General features: G+C 39.2%; 1 protein-coding gene across 4 annotated transcripts in view; it reads right to left on the minus strand.

The window, feature by feature from the left end:
- Positions 1–1,936: 1,936 nt before the first annotated feature.
- The window catches only part of LOC143031812 (uncharacterized), a 65,874-nt gene continuing 47,067 nt past the window's right edge, over positions 1,937–20,743 (minus strand). For 2 of the 4 annotated variants that reach the window (XM_076196123.1, XM_076196122.1), the window contains exon 2: positions 4,584–8,856. In XM_076196123.1, the coding sequence (XP_076052238.1) occupies positions 6,083–8,380 (2,298 nt within the window). In that variant the 5' untranslated portion in view covers positions 8,381–8,856 and the 3' untranslated portion in view covers positions 4,584–6,082. Of the gene's footprint in view, positions 2,071–4,583; positions 8,857–20,743 lie in introns of those variants that run through there. The other 2 variants (XR_012967035.1, XR_012967036.1) reach the window with 2 other exon arrangements.

A 20,743-nucleotide genomic window follows, 5' to 3' on the forward strand; every position in this document is an offset into this window, starting at 1 on the left:
GGTTCAAATATTCGCCATTAATCTTCAAAACTTTCTCTTCCCAACCCAACCTTCTAAAAATTTCTTCCAAGCAAACTCCTAGAGCCTACTTGTTCTCTCGGTTGGTTTCCATCTAAAAATTGATTTAGTCTATTTGGATCCTGGGGAATACTTTATATATAGTTGATAGCAAGATAATTGGTCGATAGTTACTAAGGTCGTTCTAGTCTCCTTTTTTATGAATCAAAATCACTATAGCATTATATCACGATTCAGGAACGATTTCTTAACATAAGCATCAAGTGTACAACTGAGCTAATTTAATATGAACTTCTTTCCCTGCGTCTTTCAACAGATCTATCGATTTACCATATTCCCCAGGTGCTTTTCTTCGTTTCATATTCTTTAGAGCAAATTCTACCTCTTCCTTTGTAATCTCTGGTACATTACTAACGTCTACAGATGAATTTAATGACTCAACTATGGTCTTGGACGGGTAAAGCGCTGGGTAAAATTCTTCTACTCTTTTTACTATTCTGTCTCTACATTTAATTATTTCTCCATTGCCATCTTTCAAACATATCATTTGTTGTCTTCCTAAAGCATGTCTGCGCTCGGTCCCTTTAATACTTTTACCTTTCCGAATAATTACCTCTATTTCTCTAATCTCTGCTTTATGTTGATAATCTTGTTTAGTTCTACTCTTCCTATTTCATCTCTCCTGCTTTTAATCTGAATGGTCCTTCTTGTTTTAACTTGGTCATTTGTAGCTTTGGGGTATTTGTTTTCTTTAATACTTTTTGTACTTGCCACTTTCTCTGCCTATTCCCTAATGATATTCAATAAATTCGAATTAATATCTTCGACGGTGTCCTCGCTTGTTCTTAGAGCTTCGAATCTATTTTTAATTTGTAACTGAAATTCTTTCTTATTGTCCTTAACCTTTGCAAGGCGTATTTTCTTTCTTAAAACTAGTGTATTTCTCTCGGCTCTGAAACTGAATTTAACTGTGCAACCTACCATTCTATGGTCATTACCTATGTTAACTTTATGACCGTGACATTTCTAACGCTCTTGCTCTCATCTCCTGATATAAAGTCTACTTCGTTCTTTGTTGTTCCATTTGGACTTCTCCAGGTCCATTTACGACTACACGCTTTTGGAAGAAAGTGTTCATTATCTTCATGTTGTAGTTCCCTGCAAAATGGACTAACATCTCGCCTCTATCATTTCTTTCACCTACTCCAAAATTCCATACTCACGGCTGATCTCCCATCATCTTCCCCACTTTAGCTTTAAAGTTGCCTATTACCAACGTGTACTTGCTTTTCTTGATCCATTACTTGACTTAAATCATCATAGAAGAATTTAATTTCATTGTCTGAACTCTGTGAAGTTGGTGCATAAACCTGAACTATTTTTAGAGTGTACCTTTGACACAGCCTAATCACAATCCAAGCTACCCTGTCTGATAAGCTATTGAATTTAACTACGTTACCAGCAACCTCTCGGTTTATCAAGAATCCTACTCCATTAGATCTTTCTTTGTCCTTACTTTTATAGTAGAGCAGGTGGTGACCATTTTGTAATTGTATTAGCTTTTCTTCCCCTATTCGGACTTCGCTCACTCCAACGATGTCCCACTTGATGTTGTCTAGTTGTCAAGTAAAGTCAAGTAGAAAGCTAGTATTGGCCTTTACAGTGGCTCCCTTTCCCTTACACATAATTTTATAACTTCCAATATTTGCTTTGATTCTGTTCCTCTTTGATGTTAATATTTCTACTATCTAAGCAGTTCACTCTAAGCACCTCCCTACCTTCTGTCCTTTTCCTCTTTCTCCATTTATCCTCCACTCTCAACTTACCTTCCTGTAAGAGGCCGGTAGATAGAGGTAGACATTTAAGTAGATAGCGGGGTAGGTGAAACGATATGTAAATTTTATATTCATTTTATATTCGGTTATGAAACAATGGCCGACTGTAAGTTTGTAACGTTCAAAGTTATTGGATGAATTAAATTGTGACGTCGGAGCAGACTTGGCTTGGTGGGTGTAAGAGTATCCCGGGTGGCAGTCCTCTGGTGTACCTTATCTAAAGCGATGTAGAGAATTAGTGGAGAAAATCAAGAAGACTTAAGACCAGTTTGCTTACTCTATCCAGAAACATTATTAACTTGTTAGAGAAGATATGGTGGAAAAATTATTAAAGAGAAGGACAAGGCATGGGGCCTACAGAAGAAAATTTTACTAAGTGTTAGTGTTAACGAAACTAACATTCCACTTATCTGATGTTCCTCCGATCTCACCCCTTAGAACATGTACATCCTTAACTCGTAACCCTGGATTACTAGACATGTGCCACTTGGAATCACGTAATGCTTAGTTATATTTTCGCGGGCTGTGGTGTACACCTAAATTGACATTTGGCAACTTTTATTGTTTATGGCATCAGTAATGAATGTGCTGCCTGCTGTGTGAGGAGACTGAAATCCGTGCTCTGCATTTGTATATAGCCTAGGTAAGTTTTAGTGTATCCATATGACACATGTCGTGTTATTACGTTCGATTATTGGAGAAAAAAAAGTCACGTCATAATGTCTGTTTATGTGATGACTTATAAAAAGTTTTGAGAGTGTTCTCAAGTCATAATGAACACTGCGTTCGTAAACATGCATGACTCACATTTTTTTTCGCAGCCATGAAACGAACAAAATACTATACAGATGAACAGCTGGTGTTGCTTGTGAACTCTGAAGAGTTCGAATGATGTGGAGATAACACGGTAGACTCAATAAGTGAAGCCGATATCACCACTGGGACTGTGGAAGAGGGTGCTGTGGGAGGTGGCCAACTCGGCCCTACAGTGGACCATGTGGCAGCATCACCACCCATTGTGTTGCCATCCTCTGGGACTCCTGAATCGCCACAGACATTGATTGAGTGCACAGCAGGACCTAGTGGTGGTGTGAGTGCAGTGGTCACACCACACAAGGAGCAGGAGCCAACTGAGGCGGTGGTTCAGCCTCCAGCCGTCCTGTTGTCACAGCCTGCTAGACGTGTCCCCCACACCTCCACCCCAAAACACAAGAGGCGTCGTGCTGTACTTACTGATGAGCCCAGTGATGACTCTGACCCAGATTATATACCAGACGACTGGAATGAACCCCGACCCCACAGTTCTGATGATAGTGAATGCGACTGGCCCTCCCAGGATGCTCCGCCAGCCGCAGCTGTACCACCTCCTTCTCTCAACCCACCACCACCAGAGTCTACAAGTCACGCTTCACAACCAACAACCATCCCCTGTCACACCCTCTACCAGTACTGATGATGCTAGCCGCTACCTCCTCAACCTGTCTGTTGGCCAGATTCGCACATCTGATAAAACTATGGTCTAAGACACCTTACAAACAACCACAGCTACACAACCAGCTTTACCTTACACACAAGGACTAACAGACAAGTCTAGGGTTGCTACCTCTGCTAGGGACTTTTTTTTTTTCTGTCACAGAAGATATGGTGCAAAATGTGGTAACCTACACCAACCAGAGAATCGATATTTTGGCACCAAAATATGCTAATCAAACAAAGTTATCATGTGGGCACACATGCTCAGATGAAATATTGGCCCTCATTGGCATTCTTGTAGAGAGTGGAACCGAACAAGATAATAAACGAACATCAAAGGAAATGTTTGATCCTCTGCATGGGTCACTTTTGTACCATGCTGGGCTAAGTGAATCAAGATTCACTTTGCTTCTATGGGCCATATGTTTTGATGACCACACCACATGGGAAGAATGAACCAGGACTGACAAAATGGCTGCATTTAGGCGAGGAAGAGAGGAGGTTTGAATGTGTTTGAGAAGAGGTGCCTGAGAAGTATGATAAGGGTTACTATACTGGATACAGTGAGCCATAAGGTGGGGAGGAGAAAGGGGGTGGGAAGGGGGTTGAAAGATTGGGTTGATGAAAGACTATTGGGATGGTTTGGACACATGGAAAGAATGAGTGAACAAAGATTAGTGAAAGAGGTGTGGAAGGCAGAGGTGGAAGGAGTGAATGTGAGGGGGTGACCTAGGATGAAATGAAGTGAACGGGGCATTGGGAAAGAGGGGAATGTTTGTTGAGGAAGGACAGGAGAGGACAGAAGATAGGGGTGAATGGAGAATGGTTATATATAGATTTTGCTGTCATGCATGATGGTGAGTGGATGGGGGATGAGGATGATGGGTTATGTGTGAAAAATAAATTGACGCAGCCAAAAGAAAATTTCTTCCTTTTTCCTTTTCTGCATGAGGGGATGGAGAGGGGGGGATTGCTGATTTAATGAAGCATACTTGCTGTGGATGTACCATCATACGACACTGCTTCTGATCCAAGTCAGTGAGCGAGATGCAGGGATGACCCATCATTCAGGAAGTGCAAGATATGAGAAAGGGAAGGGGGTATAAGGCTCTTTTAGTATTTTTTTTTCATCAATATTTTCTTTGCTCATGTTATTCCTTAACAGGTCTTTGTGGAAAACTCTATTGATATTTTCTCTTTTCCAAATAGAATTTGATACATTAGGTAAATAATAAACACTGAAATTATATCAAGTATTCAAATTTATTAGGCCAACAAGGACTATTTGAAGGGGGGAATTGATAAGATACTTATTATCTTATTTCACTAGTTGTAAAATGTGTGCATGCACGCATGCGTATAGATTAGAAGGAACAGGGTTCATCATACAAATCACACTGGAATAGATTCTTACCAGTGCGAGTCACCATGTGATATTTGAGAGACCTGAGTGGGTCCTCATCTGCTTTGTGAGAGACTCCTTTTGTGAGAAAGCTGCATCACACAGGTGGTGGTGAAAATAGTGTCCTCCACCACATGTGGTCCACAGGTACGGAGGCGCCCATCCTCCGATGGCTGGGACCCTTGTAAAGAACAGAAAAAAAAAGGTGGACACAGATGGACGTCACAGAGGTCATGGGAGACTACCAGGTATTATTAATGAATCTAATATCAATATCAAAGAATAATTAGAAGGATAGACCCAAGCTGTTGAATAAGGAGGAATAAAGGGGGAGTGGGGTTGGAAGGAATAAAGCTAACAATCCTCTAAGGCTGTTTGATTGGGATACTACAGAACCGAAACAGCTACAAGGTTATCACTGGACAGTCAATCTGCTGTTCCACCGCGATTGCAGGAATGACTACTGGCATGACTACAGTCTTCTGCTGGCATGGTTACTGCCACAACTATGTGGTCCTCTGCTGGAACTGGTACTCTGCAAGTGCTGCAACACACAGCCACAACTATGTGGACTTCCTTCACTGCATGGCTGCTACACATTTCAAGAGGTTTGTCAAAGATAACCTAATTGCTACACTTGTTCAACGGCTTCTACCTTCATCAAACAACTAGAACTGGAAATGAACAACTGGGACAACTACAAATTAGACTGCAACAGGGGCAACAACAAACTGGGGCGCAAATAGAATTAAACTGGCAAACTGTACTATGAATCAAACCCAACTGGCTACAAGTAAATCTATACTGCAACCAGGTCAGTGAACGGATTTGAATAGATGAGGTGAACAGCGCCATCTATGACTAGTTAGTCGTCCACATACATGGACTGCAAAATAATTCAGGTACTCATGCTTCATGGGGTCAAACAGCTTGGGTCTTTACCAGGAGAACAATTAACATTTTTTGTACATAAATTGAGGACAAATTCCTTATAAATTGAACTGTAAGAATTAATTCTGTTCACTCTTGAATGACCCTACAGGTAAAACAAAGGGAATGCCATGCTGGATTCTATGTGTGTAGGTGTCAATTGTGTAATTGCCTTTCTGCTGGCTTAATCCAAGACATCAGAAAAGTGTGATCTTTTCATCATAAAAGTCATACAGGAATGGCTTCTCTCCAGTGTTCCTATATCTTGTGACAGAGGTCTTATGTGGAAAACCAGAATCAAAGAGGTCTTATGTGGAAAACCAGAATCAAAGAGGTCCCACTGGAAAGGCTTCTTTTCTGTGTCAGTCTTCATATGCTGTGTGGTATAACCCTTTTGTGAAAAAGCAAAGCCACACAGGCCACACTAAAAAATCTCTCCTGTGTGGCTCCTCATATGCTTTGTGAGATAATTCTTTTTTGAGAAAGCAGCATTGCACAGGTCACACTGGAAAGGTTTCTCTCCTGTGTGGGTCCTCATATGTTGTGTGAGAGTACCCTTTCGTGAGAAAACAGAATCACACAGGTCACACTGGAAAGGCTTCTCTCCGGTGTGGGTCATTGTATGATATTTAAGATGATCCTTTCGTGAAAAAGCTGCATTGCACAGATCACAATGGAAAGGCTTTTCTCCTGTGTGGGTCCTCATATGGTTTGTGAGAACACTCTTTTGTGAAAAAGCAGAATTGCACAGGTCACACTGGAAAGGCTTCTCTCCTGTGTGGGCCCTCATATGTTTTGTGAGAGCACTCTTTTTTGAGAAAGCAGAATCACACAGGTCACACTGGAAAGGCTTCTCTCCAGTGTGGGTCATTGTATGATATTTAAGATGATCCTTTTGTGAAAAAGTTGCAATGCACAGATCACACTGGAAAGGCCTTTCTCCTGTGTGGGTCCTCATATGGTTTGTGAGATCACCCTTTTGTGAAAAAGCAGAATTGCACAGGTCACACTGGAAAGGCTTCTCTCCTGTGTGGGTCCTCATATGTTGTGTGAGAGCGCTCTTTCGTGAGAAAACAGAATCACACAGGCCACACTGGAAAGGCTTCTCTCCTGTGTGAGTCCTCATATGGTTTGTGAGATCATACTTTTGGGAAAAAGCAGAATTGCACAGGTCACACTGGAATGGCTTCTCTCCTGTGTGGGTCCTCTTGTGACGTATGAGCTGTTGCTTTCGTGAAAAAACAGAATCGCACTGGTCACATTGAAAATGCTTCTCTCCTGTGTGGCTCCTCATATGCGTTGTGAGAGAGACCTTTAGTGAGAATGCAGAATCACACAGGACACATTGGAAAGGCTTCTCTCCTGTGTGGATCCTCATATGATGTACGAGAAGTTGCTTTCGTGAAAAAGCAGAATCACACAAGTCACACTGGAAAGGCTTCTCTCCTGTGTGGGTCCTGATATGCATTGTGAGACCACCCTTTAGTGAGAAAGCAGAATCACACAGAGCACACTGGAAAGGCTTCTCTCCTGAGTGGGTCCTCATATGCTCTTTGAGATGTGGCTTTCGTGAAAAAGCAGAATCACACAGGTCACACTGGAAAGGCTTCTCTCCTGTGTGAGTCCTCATATGCATTGTGAGATCATACTTTTGTGAGAAAGCAGAATCACACAGTTCACACTGGAAAGGCTTCTCTCCTGTGTGGGTCTTCTTATGACGTATGAGATGTTGCTTTTGTGAAAAAACAGAATCGCACTGGTCACATTGGAAATGCTTCTCTCCTGTGTGGCTCCTCATATGCCTTGTGAGAGCGATCTTTAGTGAGAAAGCAGAATCACACAGGACACAATGGAAAGGCTTCTCTCCTGTGTGGGTCCTCATATGATGCACGAGATGTTGCTTTCGTGAAAAAGCAGAATCACACATTTCACACTGAAAAGGCTTCTCTCCTGTGTGGGTCCTAATATGCATTTTGAGATCACCCTTTTGTGAGAAAGCAGAATCACACAGAGCACACTGGAAAGGCTTCTCTCCCGAGTGGGTCCTCATATGCTTTTTGAGATATGGCTTTCGTGAAAAAGCAGAATCACACAGGTCACACTGGAAAGGCTTCTCTCCTGTGTGAGTCCTCATATGCAGTGTGAGATCATACTTTTGTGAGAAAGCAGAATCACACAGGTCACACTGGAAAGGCTTCTCTCCTGTGTGGGTCCTTTTATGACATATGAGATGTTGCTTTTGTGAAAAAGCAAAATCGCACTGGTCACATTGGAAATGCTTCTCTCCTGTGTGGCTCCTCATATGCCTTGTGAGAGAGACCTTTAGTGAGAAAGCAGAATAACACAGGACACATTGGAAAGGCTTCTCTCCTGTGTGGGTCCTCATATGATGCACGAGATGTTCCTTTCGTGAAAAAGCAGAATCACACATTTCACACTGAAAAGGCTTCTCTCCTGTGTGGGTCCTGATATGCTTTGTGAGATCACCCTTTAGTGAGAAAGCAGAATCACACAGGTCACACTGGAAAGGCTTCTCTCCTGTGTGGGTCCTCATATGCTGTATGAGATGTGGCTTTCGTGAAAAAGCAGAATCACACAGGTCACATTGGAAAGGCTTATCTTCTGTGTGAGTCCTTGTTTTCTTTGTGAGATCACCCTTTTGTGAGAAACCAGAATTGTACAGGTCACACTGTAAAGGATTCTCTCCTGTGTGGGTCATCATGTGATCTTTGTGGAAACACTTTTATGTGAAAGTTTTATTGCACAGGTCAACCTGGAATGGCTTCTCTCCAGTGTGGGTGATCATATCAAATTTGAGATGATTCTTCCATAAGAAAGCTGCATTGCACAGGTCACATTTGTAAGGCTACTGTGTGGGTTCTGATATACTGTGTGAGAGAACCCTTTTGTGAGAAAGTAGAACTGCACAGGTCACATTGGAAAGTCTTATTCCTGTGAGGGTCCTCACATGATCTTTGAAGTGACTTTTGTACCATTTGAGATCATGCTTTTGTGAGAAGGCAGAATTGCAAAGATTACACTAGAAAAGCTTCTCTACAGTGTGGATCATCACGTGATATCTAAGATAATTCATGATATAGCTGCGCTGTAGATGTCACACCAGATCCTCTTCGTCATGTCACACATATGGAATCTATGTATAGCTCTTCCAAAGGAATGGTGATAGGTACCCTCTTCCTGGAAAAAAAAGTAATCATATGTTTGACATCTCTTTGAAATTGTGTAATATACTATAATAGGATTGTGAATGTTGTGTACACAAACCATTTAATATTCAAGTCCCTTTGTACCTAAACAGACCCTTTGTACTTGCTATAACATAAAATAGATAGAAATACTAAAGGACGAGCTGTTATTATATACTGCATTCAATTTTTTTTTTTATTAGAAATGAACTGAAAAACATCCAGTAGCTACATGCATACTCAACCCATGATGACTGGAATGACTCAAGTTTTTCAATCTACAGGGGCATTATATACACAAAACTTGGTCATCTTCCAAGAAGCCTGTGACTCCCTTACTAGTTGTGACACTTGTGTCATAATGCTGTCAAAAAATAAACAGATAAAATGAAATTAATAAGCTCTCCTTGTGGAACCTTTATTTGATATACTATCTCAGTTAAGGTGTCCCTGCCTATTAACCTTAATAAATTCTGATGTTGGATATTATATGAGTTTTCATACCATTTGAACATAACCCTCCTTGAAAACAACAGCCTGATTGCTGAGATCATTTGATCAAGGAATGTAGTTGACAGTGAGAATGATCACTGTCCCAACCTGATGCTGAAGAACGTGCTACCAAATTTCACCATGCCCCTAGATCTAACTGGTTTGTGACATACTATAACAAAAATAGAGGTAACTTTATATCCATGATGCACAGTATCTAGAGAGATTGGAGTGTTTCCTAAAAATAACCTCAAAATATAGGGTAAAGATGATACACCATCCATGATGTTCCTCCATCTACCTTGCCCATCAGATGGAATTTACAAATCCATCAAACCACACTGAACATTCAATTCCTGCAAACCACATATCTACAACCAAGACCTACACAAATTTTCAGGAATATTAATTATGCCCTGACAATGCTCACATTGACAAAAAGGAAGAGAAAAGAGTAGCATGCTCATGTTCACATTTTATGGTTCATATCTCCCTGAGTGAATAAATATTGGTCCTTTTTCTTTCCCAATAAAAGCTTTGATCAACTGCCTTTTACAGTGTTACCAGTGTTATGAGTTTCACCATGGAAGGAAGAACTGTACAAATTGTCTACAATGTGGTCATTGCTCTGTCCGTGACTCACACCCTACCCCCGATTGTGAATCAGAACTTTGTTGCTTCCATAGTAGAGAAGCTCACTTAATACATTCTCAACAATGCAAAGAGTACTGTCTTGAACCAGACGTTTTTCAGCTGGCTAGACTTGGTAGTGCCAAGCAAGTTCTTTATTTTAGACAAATGGATGGTGCGGCAAAAACATATGCCTCCTCCCTCCACTCCACCAAATATAGTTAGGGCACCTTCCTGCCTTTGTCAACCACCAATTGTCCCCCTCCCCCATCCCCCACTCCTATATGAATCCTGCTCCTGCTGTTACAGTCCAGAACAAGTTCTCTATTTTGTAAAATCACACTGTATTGTCACCCAATCCCTCCACCTCATCTTGAGCAAAGTGTTCCATTACATCTTCAACAAAACCCTCTTCTACATCACCAGCAAAACCCTCCACAGTATCCTCAGCAACATCACAGACTCTCAAAACAGAAGCCCATATCGCAGAAGTCCATGCTCACACAGATTCCCAATCAATAATCCATACTATAGTAAATCAATACACACATTTTCAGCAACAAAATCTGGTATGCAGCAATGTGTTACCTGAATTTGTTGCTAGACCCTTTGATATCCATCCCTCCAAATCCTCTCTCCCCACTAGAGGACAGAGTCCACCATGCCAGACTGCAGTACTGCAACCATCCACCCCTTCTAATTTACCACAAGAAGCTGGATGACAGCATTGCTGACAATTGTTTGGGGTGTAACACTTCAACCCATACTAGACAACACATTATGGAAGACTACACTGTACACAATCATGAACACCAACAACACAAAATATTCTCTATAAAAGATTTGTGGGAAAACCCTGTTCAAGACGTATTGTTCCTCAGGGAGATGGGATGGCTCAGAGAAACTGTCTATGGAGCAACTACTGCCTATCATGATGTAAATAAGCTGTACTCAGCAAAGACAGGTCTCCTGAAGAAGCACCTGCAGAAGAATTTTCTTCTGCTTTTTCTGGCTTTACCAGAGGTGATAGAAGACTAGGTCAAATCATAGACATGGAAATGGAGATGAGATATAGGAATATTTCATGGAATTGAGATTACAGAGCTAAAGAAAGAAATCATGGACCTAAAGAGTGAATCTTTGTAATGTACAAAGACATGAGCGAATAAAAAAGAATTAATCAAAGTAAAAAGTGAAAATGAAAGGAAAAACAAAGATACCACTAATAGTGAGGCCTTGAAAAAGAAGAGGTGAATGAACAAACTAAGGAGGTGACCAAGAAGGTTGGAGGAAATATAGGAGAGGAAGACATATGGGAAATAAAAAAAAATAACGATGAGGAAAAGGAATGACAAGACACTAAGAAATGAAGCTAAAGAAAACACGAGAAAAGAATGGAGACAGAAAAGAAAGAGTTTTATTTGAGAGTATTATACATGAGGCTGAGAAAATGGTATATTCAAGAAAAAGAAACCAAAAGAATAGAGAACAAGATAGAGAAGGAAAAAATAAAAGTGACTTATATGGGGGTATGCTGATTCCATTATCTTTGCCAATGCAGATTCCAATTCACTCTTAGTTGCCGATGCTGATAAAGATTCCTATTAACTCTTAGTTGCCAATTCTGATTCTACTTTATATAATTATGATATATCAGTTTTTAATATAAAGTAATTATGATTTTTACTTGCTTTATAATGTAGATTTATACATGCCAGTTGTTGAGCTAATGATTGAATGAACTTAATGGAGTGCTTATTGATTGACCACTTTATGATTATCAATCTATGATTGTATTATTTTCTATCAGTTGAAAAAGAGGTTTAAAAATGACCTACTTCAGAGATTTTGACATAATTACTAACTTCAAGTTCCTCGAGTCTACAGATTTGATCACCTCTGTATAATATTTTCAAAATGTGTGTTATGACACTAGATGGCAGTGTAGGTGTACCACTACCACAGCATATTCCTAGCCACCTCATTCCCCACAGTTGTGATGCTATGTAAAAATAAAAGCAATGATTATTTGGGAGTGGTATCTCACGCACATATGCTGCATGGCCCTATTCAACCTCCAGAACAATAATAGGTGAATTACTGAATTGGCATTGGCAAAATATTGCTGATGCGGAATACATACATATACCAAGGCTTTTTCCCCCTTACAAGGGGGGTAGCCAAAAAGGGAAAGGCATAAAATCATTTCCACCCATTCCATCCCTGAATACACTCCACACTCCTTCACCCTCCCTCTTATCTGAGCACCTCCTGGATGACAGGTCATCCCTGCACCTTGTCCACTGCCCTGGGTCACAAGCAGTGTCACAAGACAGCACATCCGCAGCAAGGCCGCTTCATTAAATCAATGACCCCCCCTCTCCGTCCCCCCATGTATAAAAGGAGAAGACGGGGAGAAATTCCTTCGAGCTGCGTCAAATTTTGCTCACTGTAAGAGGCCGGTAGTGTACGAATGGAAATGAGCTAGGGCATTAGAATAATTCAGACTCGACGCCTGCTCGAGAGCAATGTTATGTCTAGGTGAGGGCGACGTTTTGTCTATGTAAACACACCGATGGTGGTGACTGTTTTATATTCGATGTGTAATCAACTCTGTAAGCGCAGGTTACCTTCGTTTGACTAATGCTGAGATAAACAATATCGCTAGTGGCATTGTAATAGCTTTCCGGATTGGTGCAAGGTGGAAAAAAACTATTGGTGCATGAATTCAAAGTCACGCCCATAAGGAGTGACATTTATTTGAGACGTAACTGGAGATTGGTTTAGAAAAATTAGTGACGTCAGACGAAGATAGCTTAGCGTAGGATACGGGATCTCGTCAGAAGATATAGGGAGAAGATATAGAGAGGGTGTGGAGAGAGGATCAGGAGACGATGTAGAGACGAGAGAAAAGAGATCCCGAGTGTAAGCCGAAGGTGAAATTACAGTGAAAGAAGAAAGAAAATTCACCACCCTTTTATTAACCCAAAGGACGAGAGGAATAGGCATGGGGCCTAGAAAATAGTGAGACTACAGGAAAAAGAAGGCATTGGGCCTACTGCTTAAGAGGAACTTGAATATTAGTGAAACTCACGTAACGAGAGGCAAGGGGCCTCGAGACGAGTGATATTACAAGTCAAATTTAAGTGACAGTGGTGACAAGGGGGGTGAAAGTGGTGCTCAGCGGTGGGATGAACTGGGTGTTAAACACCTCCGAAGAGAAGTGGCGCAAGAAATCTACGGGAACAAGACAACCAAAATCAAGAGAGTATTACGACTACGAGAGAAATCTACAACTTCAAGTAACTGCTACGTTGGGAACAAGCATTCTTCAAGATTCTTCAAGGTGATCATCATCTACAAGGCGGTCTTCAAGGCAGAGTGTGTGATGGAGGAGGAACAACGTCGTTGAGGAATGACAAGACCGTAGAAGGACGTCAAACCAGACATTGACATCACGAAGCGACATCGCAAGCAGCCAGGCTAAAGCAAGGTATTAGTAATAAGTATGAGTACCCCTCAGAATTCTAACGTGTTGAGACACGAAATTCACACATCAAATACAAATATTCCAAAATTCACAGGAGAGTCTAACACATATGGTGTAAACAAGTTCTTGAACCTCATTGACACACTTATAGTTAGTAAAAACATTACAAATGAGAATCGTAAGATTGAGATTCTCAAGGAGAATATAGATCCAGAGCATGGAAGGGCGAGGTTTGTCATTAACTTCCAGCAAATGGAATTAATTAATCAATATGATAATTACAAGAAAGCCTTTCTTAAACATTTCATGTCCAAATGTGATCAGGATCCTATTAGATCATTGGTAAAAATGATTAAGGAAGTTAGGACAAGTGAAACTGACACAGAGTACTTAGCTAGATTAGATAGATGGTCAAAAGACATGAATTCTATCTTGAAAGATTCAGACTGGATAGAAAGATCTAGTGAGAAGATGGAAATCTCACAGGTAATCAAATTGATTACATTTAGCTTATTGGCAAAGAATTCTGATGACTTAACAGCAGAAAGGCTGTACAAAGATTTAAAATCAAACATCTGTTTAGGAGAAGTAGATTATCTTCTTCAAGGATACAGTGAGACCAGAACAATAAACCCATATGTAATGCCTATAAATCAACAAAGCCAATATAGGAACTCTAGAGAGTTTAAGAAAACAGAAGTAGGACATAGGCGGCATGCTAGAAGTCCATCTAGGGATAGGGATACCAGAATCCTATGTTTTAATTGTAATGCATGGGGACACAAGGCACAAGAATGTATTTATGGGATTATTTGCAGAAATTGCAAATACGAAGGTCACAATGAGTATCAATGTAGGAACCCTCCATTCTGTATTTACCATAATAAAATCGGACACAGAACTCATGAATGCCGAAATTTTCGGGTACCCCCAGGGCTAAGAGGAAAACCCCCAGACACAGAATAAACCATTTCAGACCTCCCCATATATATACCGATAGACGGTATTGTGTTAAATATGGGAATGCAAGGGAGATGAAAGAAACTGACAAACTGATAATAACTGTTGGTAAAACTTCTGTAGGACCTCTCATTGCAGGTAAAGTGTTCAATAAGCCTATTCAAATTTTTATTGATACAGGGTCTGTAGTTAATGTAATTACTAGTAAAGTTTTAAACCAGTTGAACCCAGGAGTGAAAATGTTGGAACCAATCCGTTACACATTGCAAGGTGTAACTGGAAATCAGTTAAAAACATTAGGTAAGATTGAGCTAGAAGTTGCCTTATATACAAATGAACAATTGTACATACCAGTGATAGTGGTAGAAGAGTCTGTTTTTCCAGGAGATTTATTGATAGGATTTGCAACTATGAGAAAAGAAAACATGGTAATTTGTCCTGCTGACTTAGGAATTTTAGTGAAGTCACAGTTAATCCCATTCTTAAATCAACCAGACTTAAGACCAGTGACAGGAATCAATGAATCCTTAGATAACATTTCTATCCTAGATAGCGAGGCCGAGCGGTCCAACCCTACAGAAAGTAAAACAATTTGTGAACCCAACTCAGAAGTTCAGGAAATCCCAGAGATTACTAAATTATCAACCACAGATGCCTTGAGAATTGCAGATTGCGGATTAACAAGGTCGACATTGTTACATCCCATGTCAATTAATAAGGTTGAAGTGTGTTTGAAAGGAATCAATGTAGACTCTGAAGTAATTACAGTCCCAGAATCAGTTAAACTTAAAGGATTGAAGTGGGACTCAGGGATTTATAAGACAAATAAGAACAGAGTAGAAGTATTAGTAATTAATACTATGAATAAAGAGATAGTTTTAAAGAAAGGTACACAAATAGGATGTATTCAGGTGTGTACTAAACCTATTAAGATTTTAAATGAGAATAGTGAGGAGATAGAATTTCCAACTTCATCAATTTGTTCAGTACAAGAAGGCATAGACTTAAGAAATAGATATAAAGAATTATTACAATCAACTAATTGCCCTGAGTTGGATGAAGCTTTATTTGCTTTGCTTATGAAACATAAAAAAGCAATTGCTTTGCCGGGGGACGCCTTAGGCAAAACAACTGTTTTAAAACATCACATTAAGTTAAAACCAGGAACACAACCTATCTACATACCAGCCTACAGAGTTCCTCACTCTAAATTAGCTGTAGTAGATAAACTCATCACTGAAATGTTATCACAGGATATTATTGAACATAGTAAAAGTGAGTGGAATTTTCCGTTGATCCTAGTACCAAAGTCTGATGGGACTATGCGACCAGTTATTGATTACAGGGAACTGAATAAGCACACCATTCGGGACAGGTTACCATTACCCATTATCGGTGACATTTTGAGAAGTTTGGGAACTGAGAATAGATATTTTAGTACTATAGATATCAAATCAGCTTTTTGGCAAATAGAATTGCATGAAGATTCAAGAGAGTTTACAGCATTTTCTACTACAACAGGACATTATGAGTTCAAGAGAATGCCATTTGGGTTATGTAATAGTCCATTAACTTACATGAGATTAATGAATACTATTCTAGATGGATTGTTAGGAAACACTGCCAGTGTATTTCTAGATGACATTTTAATAGTTTCTCAGACTGCAGTGGAGCACTTTAAGAAATTAGATTTGATATTCTCAAGACTAGGAGAAGCTGGGTTAAAAGTAAAACTTGAAAAATGTAAGTTCTTGCAAGACAGTGTCATTTACTTAGGACATAAGATAGACAGACACGGACTGAGTACAGTAAATTCAAAGGTTGACGCTGTCAAGAATTTTCCAGTCCCGACCAATGTAGACAAGGTTAGGAGCTTTTTGGGATTAACAGGATATTATAGAAAATTCATTCAAAGTTATGCTGACATTGCTAATCCACTAAGTTCTTTGTTGAGAAAGGACTCAAAGTTCATATGGGGACCTGCGCAACAGCAAGCTTTTGACAAGTTGAAAGATAAACTCACAAGTTCACCTATTTTAATTTTCCCCGACTATGAAAAAGAATTTATTCTTTGTACTGATGCGTCTGACATAGGGTTAGGAGGCATACTAATGCAAGAGAGAAATGGAACTTTAAAACCCATAGCTTACACATCCAGACTTTGTAATAGTGCGGAGAGAAACTATTCTATAACTGAAAGAGAAACTTTAGCAGTAATTTATTCTTTAGAAAGTTTTAGGGATATGATACTAGGGTATCCCATCAGAGTTTGGACTGATCACACAGCTATTCAGAACTTATTTAAGCATAAGAATCTTAGAGGCAGACTTGCTAGATGGTTTGCGATACTTCAGTGCTATGAAGTTCAATTTAATTATATTCCGGGTAGAAGGAATGTAGCAGATCCACTTTCTAGAAACATTAGTCAACCAATGACTGGGACTGGGTTGATTAATTTTGTTTGTAGTATAGAAGAATTAGTAACTTTAGATGAAGAAAGGCTAATAAGAGAACAGGGAGATGATGAGACATGTGATTCAATAATCAAGCATTTGATGAACCCAAGAGGAGATCCTCCAAAGCTACCAAAGGGGTATAAGATAGAGGAATTTCATTTGATTAATGGAATTTTGTATAGGAAAACATTTGTAAATGGGAAAGATATTTCTAGAGGTCAAGTAAATCAGTTGGTTATACCACAAACTCTGGTAAATGAGATATTGAAGTTACTTCATGATAGTGATTGTAGTTCACATCCTGGAAAGGATAAAACTTATAGACAGGCACAACTTAAGTACTTTTGGATAGGTATGAAGAAAACTATATATGATTATATAGAAAAATGTGTAAAATGTGTAAAGGTGAAGGGAAATACACCAAAACCTGCTCCTATACTCACTTATCCCATTCCACAGAAACCTTGGGAAAGAGTTCACATGGATACTTTGGAATTACCATTAACCGAGAACGGCTTTAAATACCTATTTGTTGCTATTGATTATTTTTCAAGATTTTGTATATTACAACCCATAATCAATAAGAAAGCTGAAACTATTGCTTCCGTAATCTATGATCAGATAATCTGTAATTTTACTACACCTAACATCCTAGTTTCAGATAATGGGACTGAATTTAATAACAAAATCTTGGAAAATCTATGTAATGTGTTCCACATCAAGAAAGTCAATATACTCGTTAACCATCCCCAAAGTAATGGAGTAGTAGAAAGGTTAAACAAAAAGATAATTATATGTCTTAGAACCCTAATAAGTCCTCATAGTGTAACTTGGGATACTTGGATTCCTTGTGTTAAGTGTACCCTGAACAATCAAATTAATGTAGCAACTGGGGATACACCTCATTTTATAATTTTTGGGGAGGACAAAACTCTGCCATATGAAATGTTGACTGCAGAGCAAAAACCCATATATAATATGGATGATTATATATCCAATAGGATAAATACTCTTCAAAGTATTCACCAAAGAGTTAGGAAACATATGCAGGTGTATTCACAAGAGATGAGGGAACAACAACACAAAATAGCTCATAAACTAGAATTGAAAATTGGGGAATTAGTAATGGTCAAAGTGACCTCACCCAATAATAAACTTTCACCAAGGTACACTGGTCCATATAGGGTAATTGATTCTGCAGGTGGAAACAAGTTTAAACTTAAACATTTAGAATCAAGAGAAGAATTGGTAGGACATTTAGATGACATAAGGAAAATTAGCTTGCAGATCTATGAAGATGATTATAGTAATACTTTGTGCATAAATATTGATAACCCTGGAGAATATGGAGAATATTATAATGATATTTTTCAAGAGTTGAACATTAATCTTGATGTATTTTACAGATGAAAACTGCCTTATTAATAATATTAAGTTTGGTGAGTGCCATGGACTGGAATCCGATTCGTCCTGGAGCATTGGTACATCATCAAGGTAACCTAATCTTGGTTGATAAGGTGGTAAGGGTAGTTCTTGATTATAAAAATGTAACCAAAATTAAAGAAAATGTGGACTCCATTAATAAAAGTTTGCAAATATTAAAACAGAACATTTCCAGTAAAGATGTTAAGGATAGACTTGAAAACAAAATAAAGGAAATAGAGGATAAATTCCACATCATAGGTTCAAATTTCAAAAGCAATGTTAGACAAAAGAGAAGTGCAATAGTAGTGGCTTTAGGAGCTCTTGCTGGTTTGGGAATTGCCAATTTTGCCTTCCTTGCTGACTTGAAAATTTCAATAAATACATTAAAGGAGAAAGTTGGAAAAATTGATGAATTACAATCAAGCATTAAAAACATTGAAGAAATGATCTCTGATATTTCAGATAACTTAGAGAATCTCAGCTTGAAACAAAGTGAACAAGAGAGTACAATGCAAATTTTTTTGTTACTCAATACTATGCAATTGAAATTATCTGAGATGCAAGTTCAATTGGAATCTTTTGTACAGGATTTAGTTATGGCCAATTCGGGTCAAGTAACTTCTTCTCTCCTTCCAATACCTCAACTTATAAAGGTAATTAAGTCAGCAAAGAAGGATTGGAACTTTGAACCTTTCTTTGAAGAAGCTAATGTAGCATTATATTATCCATTGCTAAACTCCTACCTTAATGTTACTTCAGTTATTATTGAAATCCCGTTCTCTTCCAACCAAAGATTTAACTTATTCAAATTGAAACCCTTCCCATTGAAGGTAAATGGTTCATTTTATGAAGTAGATATTCCAATTGTAGACCCAATCAATTATATCCTTTCTGTAGACAATCTGAAGGAGAGCAGAGTCTCTAATGACAAGTTGAAGGAGTGTAGAAGATTTAATAGGAATCTTTACCTCTGTCATTCTTCCATGTTTGTGTTCCGTGAAGCTTTGAAAAATTCATGTGAAGCCTCTCTGGTTAGGAATATGTCTGTTATGAACAATTGTCAGTACCAACGAATTTTGGTAGACCAGATCCCTCATTGTAACATACAAGGATCTCATTACCTGTTTTTCCCTAACAAGACAAAGGTATCAATAAATTGTCCCGGGTTGAGTCCTAAATTGGATTTGGTTGAAGGTCTTGTCTCTATTCAAGATAACTGCGAATTGCATGCAGACACTATTTCCACCATTTCTAATACCCTTAATACAATGCATTTAACCGAGGACACCTACATTTCAACCTTCAACTTCACATTGCCTGAAAACTCCCCTCCCTTGAAAATTATGAGAAGACCATTGTCAAGATCTAACTCAAATGATTTACCTATGCTACCACTCCTTATCATACCCTTACTTTCAGTGTTAGTGGCAGCACTGATTGCCTTTGTTGTATTCCGGAGATTGGCTCTGTCAAAGCAAATCAACCATGTAACCGCTTAATTCAATACCTTATATATATATTGAGATGCATGTTATTCACATTTATAGGTATTATGTCTATGTATTATTCCCAATTTATTGCATGAATGATGTATTTTGGAGGGTAGATTAACAATTACGCAAGGGTAGATTAGCTTATTCTAGAAATATATTAGCAAGCCCTGTAAGAGGGAAATAAGAATTGGTCGGGACGACCAAGGGTAGCTGCCGAGCCCTGTAAGAGGCCGGTAGTGTACGAATGGAAATGAGCTAGGGCATTAGAATAATTCAGACTCGACGCCTGCTCGAGAGCAATGTTATGTCTAGGTGAGGGCGACGTTTTGTCTATGTAAACACACCGATGGTGGTGACTGTTTTATATTCGATGTGTAATCAACTCTGTAAGCGCAGGTTACCTTCGTTTGACTAATGCTGAGATAAACAATATCGCTAGTGGCATTGTAATAGCTTTCCGGATTGGTGCAAGGTGGAGAAGGAGGAAAAAAACTATTGGTGCATGAATTCAAAGTCACGCCCATAAGGAGTGACATTTATTTGAGACGTAACTGGAGATTGGTTTAGAAAAATTAGTGACGTCAGACGAAGATAGCTTAGCGTAGGATACGGGATCTCGTCAGAAGATATAGGGAGAAGATATAGAGAGGGTGTGGAGAGAGGATCAGGAGACGATGTAGAGACGAGAGAAAAGAGATCCCGAGTGTAAGCCGAAGGTGAAATTACAGTGAAAGAAGAAAGAAAATTCACCACCCTTTTATTAACCCAAAGGACGAGAGGAATAGGCATGGGGCCTAGAAAATAGTGAGACTACAGGAAAAAGAAGGCATTGGGCCTACTGCTTAAGAGGAACTTGAATATTAGTGAAACTCACGTAACGAGAGGCAAGGGGCCTCGAGACGAGTGATATTACAAGTCAAATTTAAGTGACAG

Source organism: Oratosquilla oratoria, chromosome 12 (genome assembly GCF_046742065.1).
Source record: "Oratosquilla oratoria isolate Oo_2021 chromosome 12, ASM4674206v1, whole genome shotgun sequence".
Classification (NCBI taxonomy): Eukaryota; Metazoa; Arthropoda; class Malacostraca; order Stomatopoda; family Squillidae; genus Oratosquilla; species Oratosquilla oratoria.